Source organism: Perissodus microlepis, chromosome 11, assembly GCF_051167445.1.
Source record: "Perissodus microlepis isolate ML-2025 ecotype Zambia chromosome 11, ASM5116744v1, whole genome shotgun sequence".
NCBI lineage: Eukaryota > Metazoa > Chordata > Actinopteri > Cichliformes > Cichlidae > Perissodus > Perissodus microlepis.
In genome coordinates this window covers 16,213,601-16,225,793 of record NC_140471.1, presented here as the reverse complement: position 1 = coordinate 16,225,793, position 12,193 = coordinate 16,213,601, and the positions used below count along the sequence as shown (strand labels likewise).

The 12,193-nt window shown below is 41.8% G+C and overlaps 1 protein-coding gene across 1 annotated transcript in view; it reads right to left on the bottom strand.

The window, feature by feature from the left end:
• Window positions 1-12,193, bottom strand: part of me1 (malic enzyme 1, NADP(+)-dependent, cytosolic) — an 80,323-nt gene that overhangs the window by 46,592 nt on the left and 21,538 nt on the right. Inside the window, exon 2 of the mRNA XM_084943136.1 lies at window positions 4,769-4,902. Coding sequence (XP_084799262.1) covers window positions 4,769-4,902 — 134 coding nt within the window. The remainder of the gene's footprint in view (window positions 1-4,768; window positions 4,903-12,193) is intronic.

Sequence of the window (12,193 nt, the reverse complement as noted above, 5' to 3'; positions counted from 1 at the left end):
CACCTGCACAATGCACGGTGCTGACAGCTGCTCTTGAAGAGATGTGTTTTCATATTGATGAACCCAAATATAACCATATAACGGCTTGCTTTTGCAGTATCATATAATAAAAAAGTTTCATTAATTTAGCCTTCAATTTGTTATTTACTGAAGACTCAAAAACCGTATGTATCTGTTTCTACAGTAAGAACCAAAGTGATGAAACCGTGTCCATGACACCTGAGCAAACATGATCTGCTGAGGAGAACCAAAAACTACAGGAAAAAAAGCTGCCCTTGAGGTTTTCTGGGGGTTTTTGCTCAATGGATTTGTTTCAGGTGAAATGACAGATTCAAAACTTCAAAATTCACAGCACTAAAAAAAGAGAGTGGAAAATGTTACTCTGGGGCTCTTTGTCTGGCCAGAGTGGCATGATGAAAGCTTGTCTCTGTTGCTGAAACACTAGAAAGAGAGTCTGTCTTTTTGAAAGGAAAATGAAATGGTGACAAAACAGTTGTGAATGGTTTGTTCTAGTCTATACTAATGGCAACCTCTAGGGCTGAAAAATGAAGAGAACTTGGAAGTGTCAAAAGCTGCAATTCCAGAAGAGCTGATTCCAATAGACTTTCATGTAAAAGCTCACAGATTTGAAACAGAAATTCCTCCATAAATAGTGACAGATTCTGTAAGACAGTGATTTACCTGCAAAATGACTTTCTGCTCAGCAGACTGGTTGAAACATTGGCAACCTTTCACCAATCTGTTTGAGAATGATTGCAGTCAGTCCAATTTGACCTTGACTAACTGAAGACAGGTTGCTTCCCACCAGGTGACTTGCTTTATCGCCTTGCAATTTAAAGCAAGTCACCCACAGCCTGAGGGTGTTGCATGATGGGTGACCGGTTGGTACCCAGAGGTTACCAACTGCAATTCATTAATTGGCAGGTGTGCTGACACAGTCTGTGGTCCACACTTAAAAGACACTGAAATGTTTTTATAGTCATATAAATAGCCGTTAGTAATGTCATTTGCTGATAACATGTGAATATTTATTTTTACCTTCAAAAGCTGCTATGGAACAGTACAGAACCCACATCAGTGCCAGGGGGAAAAGTAGAGAGTAAATTATGGACTTGTAAAAAAGGAAATTAAAAGATTTCCTTTTAAAAGAAAATTTAAGCAATGGCTGAGATTAAAGCTATGTAAATTAGTTTTTAGAGTTACAGAAAATCATTCACACCCATCAGGTTTTTCAGTTTCATGCAAATAGCAGATAAGCTGTGTCAGACATATAAATTTCCCTCTGGAGTCAATAAAGTTATTATCATTATCATTACTATTATTATTCTTTTCTAGAAAGCTTTCTAGAAAATGTCTGATTGGCTCTTCTTCTTTGGTTCTCGGAGGAGGCGGACACACTTTTTCTCCTCTCCCTTATCTTCCCTGCTTATGTCCTTGTCTAGTCTCGTGTTTTTTCCCTGGAACACTCTCTCACAGTCTGTTCTCTAAAACCTAAAAGAGGAATTATGGATTGGATCAACTGGTCCCTAAATGCAACTGACACCCCTTTCTCAACGAGAAGTTTGGGCTTGGGTGAGCCTGAGTGCTGAAGATATCTACCTATTCGGAACCATGGTAACAGGGTTCTGGCTGATCGGAGCTGGCTTGGCCCTGACTTATCGAAGAATTAAGAAGGAGGAACCGGCTGTTCAAACCCCCACAAGGCTGCCCGCTGGGATTGGAACGATGGGAGAGGCGTGAGTTTCTCAAAATGGGCTCATTGAGTCAGCACGGATAAGATCTTGGAGAGGCTACGGCTGCTGTGAATACTCAGAATAAGATCTCTGACTGCAGACTGGATACATCTCGAAAGGGCTAGCCCAGAATAACATCTCTGGGCAAATTGGATGACATCTCGGGGAGGCACACTGCCGTGAGTTCTCAGAAATTGGCTCCTTGAGCACAAGAAATGACAACATCACAGAACGCAAGTATGGCGAAGCTCGCAGCTCTCCAACGGGAGATTGAGAGACCAGTGTTGGACTGTAGAACTGCTTTGAAATTCATATGAGCTGTTCGCACTAAAGTAAAAAATACCATCACTTATGCGGATACCCCTTTGGCGCCAGCTGCAAGGCCGGAGCTGAACAAAACACCCTGATAACGACTGTGTTTAGTCTGTTGCTTCCCATTCCATGCAAGGCCACCTGGGTTGGCTGGAAGACTGTTTACTTAGCCTGGCAGGGCGAAGGACACTGTCTCAGCTGAACTATGGACACGCACACACATACATATACTGATACTGATAAGCACTCACTGACGCATCACCCTCCCTACCCTGGATCCAACGCCACCTCCAACGCTTACCTCCCCTCTGATGTGGACATCGGGTCAGTTGGAGGCGCAGTCGAAAGATTGCAGCGTTCCCAGATCAGATGTACACACTGGAACACTTTCCCATGTTGCTGTCTGTGTTTATTGTGGTATGGTGTGTTGATATCTGTGCATTCCTGTATTATCCTTCTGTGTTACACATTTCAATGTTTTTTTTCCTCGCTACCTAGCCTGACCTGTCTCCCCAATGTGATGTTTGTGTATTGTATGTACGGTCGGCAAGGTCTGTCATCTCGGTTGTGGGCAAAAGACCTGCAACTGAGAAATAAAGGCTATCTCATCATCTCATCTCATCCAGTTTTCAGCAACACAAACCCACTGGCCCTGCAGTAAGAGCATACCTGGGTAGAAAAACACACAATGGAGCACTGTCAGTCATGGATGGGCCTCCCCAGAGCCCGGAGCTCGACATTATTAAAGCAGTGTTGGATCTTGACAGAGAACAGAACAAAAAGCAGCTAATGAAGAGTTTTAAATGTCCTTCAAGAAGCCCGGTGAACTATTCCTCAAGACTACTTAAAGAAATGACAAGAAAGCTGCCTCAGAGAGTTCAGATGTTGAATAAAGTTCATGCAAAATATTGACTCTCAAGTTCATTAGAACTCTACAAACTCTGCTTTTGCCTTATACACTGAATTTCCATGTATGTTTCATTGTGTGTGGAATTTAAAGAGAGGCAAAAGTGAGATGTGATCATCACATTTGGTCATTTTCACAATATAATCCTTTCTTTCTTTGGTGGGCTGAGAGAAAAGTAAAAGATCTGAAAGTAAACTGGTCTTCATGAGTAAACGGAGATCCCGAAACACAAAGAAGGGCACGACTGAGAAAAAAGGTGGAAACTGTGTCGACACGTGGCTTCAGTTGAGCACAATAATAGACATTTTACATTTTTCTTCAACATTTTAATGACTTCAATTGTGATTGTCAGTCATCAAACCATCAAACAAAACCACACAACTAGTTACGTCTCCATATAAAATCCTAATAATTTCCTGTGGGGTGATATGGTTTGATTTGATGCAGGCAAATGTTAAGAAAAAATTCTTTCTCCATTTTTAACCTTAAAAGGGAGCACACTCCCACACCCAGGAAACAGCAATATTTACAGTATACACTGCTTTATAAAGCAGTATCCCTGCTGACTTATTGGATGCATTGTTTCCTTTAAAGTCAACCTAGTAGGGCAGCTGACTTAGGACCTCATCTATCTCTTCCTTTATCTGTCTTAGCATGAGTGATCAACAAGCTCTGCTCAGCCTTGGCTCATTTTAAATCTATTAATGCCTTTTAACAACATCACTGGATGTGAAGTTCCCCTTCAGCTGTACCATTTTATGTCCTGCAGTATTGTGCTTGGCGAAGGCTTTGAACATCCATTTCCTGTGTTGACGGTGCAGTCACAGCAAGCATTCGAGTCGCTCCATCATCTCAAATGGCAAACGCATGTGCTCACAGTGCCGTTTCTCTTTTTTCAAAATATTCAAAACCAAGACAAATTCCACACGTGGGATTAAAATAGTATGGGAAGATGACATTTTGAGTTATGCTCAATAAAAAAATGAATGACAACGTCTAGCGTTAAACACCAAAGAAGGATTCAGAGTCACAGGACAGACTGTATGTAAACACAGCATGCTCGAGCAACGACAGGCAAATAGCAGTCTGTGATCTACGAGAGCAAAACTCATAGTTTGGAAGACGCTCAAGTCCCGGAGAGATTGTAAATGACACCGATAGGGCATGGGAATGGCAATGTCAGGCTTGTAATAACTGTTTTTATATGCTGACGCTGCACTGTTGCTATGGTGAAAAATGAAGAGGCTGTCAAGAAGCTATCTACAGTAATTCCTGCTGACCCTGAATCCTGTCTCACAAGCATTATAGTGACAGCTAACTAGAGCAAGGGGCAGCTTCACAAACACATATTATTCAGCGCGCTGCAGATAATTCAAAACCGTAAACCAGACGATGACTTTGACTGATCAAAGAGCTCGAACTGAAATGTTTGCAAATGGCACTTTCATTGCACAATGGTAACAGCATTGAGTCTAATGAAGCATGTAAAACTGTCTGCACTTTTCATTTGGACCACATGGAGGGTATGACAACAAGAAGAGGTGGCAGGAGAGCTGGGGAGAATAGCGTGCAGGTTTGTTAGGTAACATCTATGGCGTTAGGAGATGGATGTGGACTTTAGAGGGGCAGATCACTAATCCCTTTCGTGTCTTGAAGGCTTCCAGATGTGGAACTCTCTGCGTGCACTAGGAGGATTAGCTGAAATTCAACCCTTCATGGGCTGCTGATTCGAAGCTGATAGAAGATAAGGTGGGTAAGTCATTGCAGCTTGACTGTGAAGAGATTTCCCATCTGTGTTAGACTGTGCCAGTCTCACCTGTCCAGGTCATCTCTCTTCATGTCATAGTTCTTGAGCACTCGCAGCAGCTGCATGTCCTGACTGGCGAAGCAGGGAGGCAGCAGGCCGTGGATCCCCACCTGGAGACGCTCCTCCAGGGAGAAAGCCATGCCCTACAAACACACAGGCACAAAATAAACACACAATCAAAATCCACTGTCTGCCATCATAATAACACACACATGACCTTCAGACTGGGTGAAACCACTGACTGTGAGTCCCAAACTATCTGGTATAGTAAGCATACAGGAATGCAAAAGTCTGTTTTACTGAGCTCTTAGTATCTGACTCTCCGTTAATGGCAGGTAGGCATTTTTGGCATTTTCTAAATGAATCATAAGAACCATTTAGACCCACACTCATGCATCAGTCTGAGTGCATCCCTATGTGTCAGCTTCATGTCTGACTCAGCTCCTCTGTCACTTTTCATTACCCTCAGCAACTTTTCCAATAACATTTACTTATCAGTCACTGTGCGTGTCTGTTACACTGTTACTGTTGACCCTAAACAACAATACTGTGTATATAAAAACATTTTATGCCATGGTCTCTGTTTCTAGTTTTGGATTAAGATATTTAGCTATGATCTGTGACGGCAGTTCCTAATCCAAAAGAGAGCTCACTCTGGGGAACCTGTGTGTATGAGGCAGAGGCAGCTTTCTGCAGCACCGAAAAACTGAAATGGATTACATTTGAAACAGCAGATGAGTGTAGATCGATTGGTTCAACCTTAATTACTTTCTTTAAATGATAGAATTATCTGTGTTTTTCTGCATGTCCTGAAATTAAAGCAGCACTAATCATCATGGTTTGTGTTGCAATACTGCTGTGAAATGTGAATAAATGAATATTTTATGGAACACATTCACCACTTATTTGTGTTAAGGTGGGTTAAACTTGTCCTCAGCTCCGGCTGACTGCTTGCTCTCAGACGGGCTTCTCGCTCTCAGATATGCTGCTGCTAACTCACATTCTGGTGTGATGTCAACATTTACCGACAAAGCCACGTACATAACGGGGCTCAGGCTAATGACCTGTTTCAACTTTGACCTCTGCGTTGGCTTTTATCTTGTTCACCCCCTGACCTGAACTGGAATACTGGAAAAAATATGCATGAGTGGAGCATACAAAGAAGAGACTGATCACACTCAGGAGAAGTAATGCATCTTAAAGTGACAGTAGAAAGAGGTGGGGTACTTTGGATACTTCAGCTCCTCTGAAAGCATGGCTGTCCCCAAAAAACCCATAACAAGCATCAAGCCCATGTTTAAGACTGGAACAGCTTTGACTATTCTCTGCAAGTGAGGCATGATACGTCGAGCATTTTCAATCCATAAAAGTGCAGCGACCCGGTGAAACCTCAGCTTCAGCACGCCAGCTACTGTTGCTGACTAGTAAGACAGAAGCGAAGCCCGGCTGTAAACGTCCCTGTGCTGGTTTCCATCCCCGGGCCACCAACCATTTACATGCAACCCTGCCAAACCTCTGGCACATTTATGTTTCTGGTTGTGTTAAAATGGTTCTGAAGTTGTTAAAAAAAGGCACTATATCACAGGACCCACTGCTAAAGAAAAGCAGCAAAGCATGAGACACAGAATAATAAAATTCTGCAATTTTGACGTCACGTGAACCATCAGTGCTGACCACAGACACGCTTCAAATTAGCTTTGCATTATTTGAATAAAAAAGCAGATGGTTTCCAAACTGTTGGTTTTAGATTTAATCTAAATGATTCTGGGTAATGAGGCGAAAGAAACAAGCAAAGAGACGCCATTGCCCTTTTTGGCGGGAGATCTGAAAGAAAAGGATTTTGTGTTTTCTTAATTACCTACCAGCAAGCAGGAATTACTGTATGTAACTACATAAGTTAACAGCATGTAAACATGAAGTCTCATAAATCTGTTTTCTTTTTTTTAGTGACAGTACTAAATCTAAACTTGACTCAGGGAAAAACAAGGCATCAGTCATTTGAGATACTGAATTATGCACCCCAGTCCGTCCGTCGTTAGCCGAGGCTCTGTGTAGCCTGTACTTAACAGACCTCAAAAGGACAGAAGCAGTTCTGAATTACAACCTTCCCCAATTATCAAAAGAGATTTTCTATTTTTCAGAGAGCCAGCTGTTCTCATCAGACTCTATGTGAGTTTGGAGCAGCAGCTGGACATGTCTGCAGCAGCAGACTATGCGAGAGTCTTAAAATACACACGGCAAAATGAGCTTAATATGAGCCTATAAAATCAGATTCCTCACAATGTTCCTCCATTAGCTGAGATTCACTGGCTGCAGCACACACTGGTGTCCTCTGGGGACTGGCTGCTTTAGACACAACTCACATTTGAACACTAAAGTTAAAAAACACTCAACACACACCCACATAAACAGACAAACGGGAGCCTTTAATTAGTAGAAACACGCTTTATTTGCCCTGGCTTACACTTCCTTTGGGAGAAATGGTTTTCTTGCACAGATTAACTGAGCAGATTTGCACACATGTAGCTCTATAATTAGCCTGCCCAATTGTGCGCTTACGTCCTACTTTCACAGTGCTTTCACAGCTCTCAGACTCATTAGATTTCACTTTCACTCACACTGTCAGATTGTATGTGCAGGAGGGGTTTTAAAACAGCATTTGCATGCTAACCGAGTGATGTTTTTGGCTGCTTAATGACTCAATCAAACACGCCCAAAACTTGTCCTGACTGAGAACATTTCTGCTGTTGTTCATTTCAGGTTATTTACGATATGCATGTTCTATTTTTACCTCACTTTACAACAGATACGCATCAGTCATGAGACTGTACTTTAAAGAGCCAACATATTAGTGCACTTAAACCCAGCGGCACTTATTTTTGGTACTTCAAAAGAACTTTTTTTACATGCTAAAATAAGCTGATTGTTCCTTTAGTACGAGCAATGCTAACCACTATGGACATTAATAAAGGATGCACTCCATTCCTGCATGCACTTCCAATGTTAGAAAGTAACAGAGCAGTTGTGCTTATAGTCTGTGGGTGGCTGTAGCTCAGGTGGCAGAGCAGGTCAGCCGCTAATCAGAAGGTCGGTAGTTCGATCCCAGGCTGCCTCCTGGCTGCATGTCAAATATCCTTGGGCAAGATACTAACCCCATGTTGCCTACTGGTGGTGGTCAGAGGGCCCGGTGGCGCCAGTATCCGGCAGCCTCGCCTCTGTCAGTGCACCCCAGGGCAGCTGTGGCTACAATGTAGCTTGCCATTGCCAATGTGTGTGTGAATGACTGAATGTAGTGTAAAGCGCTTTGGGGTCCTTGGGGACTGAGTAAAGCGCTATACAAATGCAGGCCAGGCCATTTATCTTGTGTTGAATCTGGTGCATGTATCTCCACTGAACTGCAGCTGTCGATGGCAGCCAGCAAGCTTATAATGGGCATACTTATTCCAGTTCAATTCATTTGAGTTTTATTTATATCACAGAGCCAAAAATAATACAGAGAAAAGCCCCAATAATGGAACAGTCACCTATGAGCCCGCACTTGGCAACAGTGGGAAGGAAAACTCCCTTTTAACAGGAAGAAACCTGTAGCAGAACCAGGCTCAGGGAGGGATAGGATAAATGTTTGCCTTACTCTGCTCTGCTGCCTTGGTGAGCTTTGTAAAGCAGCACATGAACCAGTTGTCCACCTACTGGAAGACTACTTCAGCATGGTTCAGGCTGAAACAGCAGTTGAGACCGCCACATCTCGTCTGGTTAGCAGACAGGGAAACAAGAGACAGAGATATAATAGTGTGGAAGGAAACTTTGCAGTCAGATGTGCATGGTGTACTTTACTAAGGTGGATAATAAAATTAAATATAAAAAAGTAGGTCATCAAATATAATTTTAAAGTGAGATAAAAATTCTGCTTACTTAAACATTTAAGGAAGGAGAATGGCTCATGGCTCAGAGAATGCCATCCAGTCAGACAAATGCAGGAATCATGCATACACTAACTGGACTGGTTCTTATATAGCACTTTTCTACTCTACCTGAGCACTCAAACCACTTTATACAACAAAAATGTGATGTTCACACTGTTAACTCCTTGCTGGTGATGTTTTATTTCCTTCCATGCAATGTGCCAAGAAAATTTAACTGATTAGAAGAATGTTTTAGGAGACAGATTTTTTATTGCCAGGAATCATTTTTGTTCATACTCAAAAATATGCACCTTTAGCCTGGTGTTGCTCTGTCGTTGCTCTGCAAGTGAACTCTGTGACCTGAGAGACATCAGTGTTGGACATGTTTCTTTAAGTAAAGAATCGCATAATGTCTTAATCAGTTCGCTTTAGGTCTCAGGGTCTAAAGAGAAAAGAACAGAAAAAGAAAAATACACCAGAAAAAAGCAAATATTGAATTTACACTGTACAATATATCACAGCTCTTGCCCAGTGCCACGCTTCATTAAGAATAATTACCGACATGGTTCAGAGGCAACCAGTGTCACATGTGAAACAGATACCATCCACTAAGTCTCGCCTTAAATGACCAATTAACATCCCTGACAAAGGATCGAGCAGCTAAGCAGTCCAGAGGGGGAAACACTGTGCTCCAGAATCATTTCATGATTAAAGATAAAACCTAGTGGCCGGGTCAGACCTAGCCACTTGGGACGACAGAAGAAGAGTGCAGGGGTGGGGTGCATAAGATGGCTTTATGGTAAGAAAGATTAGCAGTACATGGTTCAGAGAGTTTGGCAGGGCAAAGCATGGAAACCACTAACACCAGATTTGACATCTTTTTGACTTATGACTTGAATATTGACTCTGCACCGCCCATGTTAGCATGTAAAAAGAACTGCCAATCTCTTCAGTCCTGGTGTCTTGTTTGTCTTTCCCTCAACATGCTTGTCGATCGACCTAATAATGTATAAAGAAGACCATTCTCTCAACACGAGCCAGGGTAAATACATTTAAGGAATGGTGGCCTGAGCTTTCATCTAACAACTGAAAAGTTAAGATAGCTGCACATGGAGAAAAATGTGGACCATTGCTCTCCTTTATTCCAACCAAAAGTTTGCAGAAGAATTCCAACCGTCACTCACATATATAGCTCAGTTAATTATGTAAGAAAGTCTCAAACTAAATGAAGCAGCATGCTAACAAAAGATCCACATATTCTTAATAGAACAAATATCAACATTCGTCTTCACTATATTTTCTTGGTTTATATTCTTTAAAACGAAAGTACAGTGACAAACGTAGACACTTGTGTATACACACAAACCATCTCTATGTTTGTTTGTCTAAACACAGGTTTCTGAGTTTCACTGCTGCTGTTCGGGAGCCCTAAACTGGGCTGGGCGGGATAAACCCTAGAAAGCTTCCACATGGCCCTAACCACATCTGAAGTGCCCGCACCCTGTGCCAACACATGTGATGCCCGCAGCCTCATGTTCCAGAAGCCGCAGTAGCAACCTTAACCTGTAATCTACCCACTGGGCAGTGCCAGCTCTTAACCTTGGACTGGTGCCATGCCCACCCCTAAACACTCAGTGGATAGAGGAAACATCTAATTAGATGCCAGAAGGCTAAACAACAGAGATGAAAGTACAAGTCCTTTGAAGCTGATAAAATGCCTTTCTGTTCTTCCTATGGAGTTCAAAGGGTGGGTTTGGTGCAACTTTTCAGCATGAAGATTTAGAAACCTAAACATTCTGCTGTCTCAGCCTTTTAATTTCCTTCGGCCAATACCACACAGAGTTCAGTCTAACATTGAGCTTGTAAGGTTGACAGTAAAGCCACTCCCTTCAATACAGCCTTCAAGTATTCCTTCATGTAGAAATTCTTTAATGTCACGAGAGGAGAGGGCTTCTTATCCCAACAATAACACGGTCCAGAAACACTTTCTCACACTGATATTTCACTGTGAAAAGCATGCAGTGAATGCTGTATGTTGGAATTTCCTGCACACGATGACAAATTACAAACATGAGTGAAACAAGTATATGATTGTCATGCATTCAATGCAGTGTGATATGAAACAACTGTTTCCTCATGGGGCTGATAAAAGGGCTGTATCTGCTGGGACAGGCGAAGCATTTTAAAGCTTAACAGAGTCATCAAGGATAACTTGATTTGAACTAACTTATATTCCGAGGTATAAACAAACATCAGATCCAGTTATGTTACGCAAAGAAACAATGTGATATAATTAATAATGTAAATGCAATGTTGTAGTTCATTTTGGGGAAACTGAGTTCTGGCTGCTGAAGTGAACAGAACATAACAAATCAAAGCCTTCCATCACATCCACCAAGTCAGATAATCATGTAGGAATTGAGCTCTGTATTATCTAGCTGTAATGTGAGCTGAAAAACCAAGTCCACCGAGGAAGCAACCCAAAAAACAACATCAGAAAAACAAACAAACAAGGAAAAACAATTCTCCCTCCTGACATCTGTACATGTGGGAGACTTTTTAACTCTCTTATTTAACTTGCATTACAGGTTAAAGCTGCATTTTTAGTAATGTGACTGCTTGAGTAACAGCTTAGTGCCACCAGCTCTTTCCCATATTTCAGTGTAGCGGAACACAATCTCACAACCATGCCTGTGGTGTTATTGTTTTTGGTGGCATTTTTGTCAAATATGAAGCTGTCAGGCTGTAGCGAGTACCGACACCTAAAAGAAGCAGCCAAAAGAAGGAGTGACAGGTACTGAAATTGCAGATACAAGCGGTGGAAATGAGCTTTCTCGAGAGGGCACCAGGGTTTTCCCTTAGAGATGGGATGAGTAGTGCAGTCATTTCGGAGGGACTCAGAGTATAAGCAGCTGAGGTGGTTCAACATCAAGGATGTCTCCTGGCTGCCTCCCAGGTGAGGTATTCTGAGCATGTGCCTCCGGGAGAAGGCCCCAGGGCAGATACTGGAGAGATGCTCCAATGACCCAGCTCCAGATAAACAGCAGAAAATAAATGAATAGATGTCTGATCTATAGCATACTAAAGTACAAATATCTTTGGAATATATACATGTGACTTTAAACAAACACATAAATATATGTATAATGAAGGTAAAAAAATATATATTATTTTCTATCACCTTTCCTTACCATCCTTATTTTTCTTTCTTTTGGATCAAAAATAGGGCTTGTATTTTACTGTAAGACTACATAACTGGTCTATGGGGGCAATTTTGTCAATGTGCTGACAAACAAAAACTAAAGAATTAAACCACAATACTCCCTTCCTGAGAAAACTTCAGAATTATGTAATTGCACACAAAGACATATTGAATCAACGTGTAAGATTCACAGATAAGAAAAAAGGGAATGGGCTGCATTTAATATCATAGATGCACATTTTATTTTTAAATAATAGCCAGCCACACAGACTGAGTTTCATTTTTCTCCATTTCTTATTGTGCCCCTGAGCTTCAATGTTTCTCCTGCAG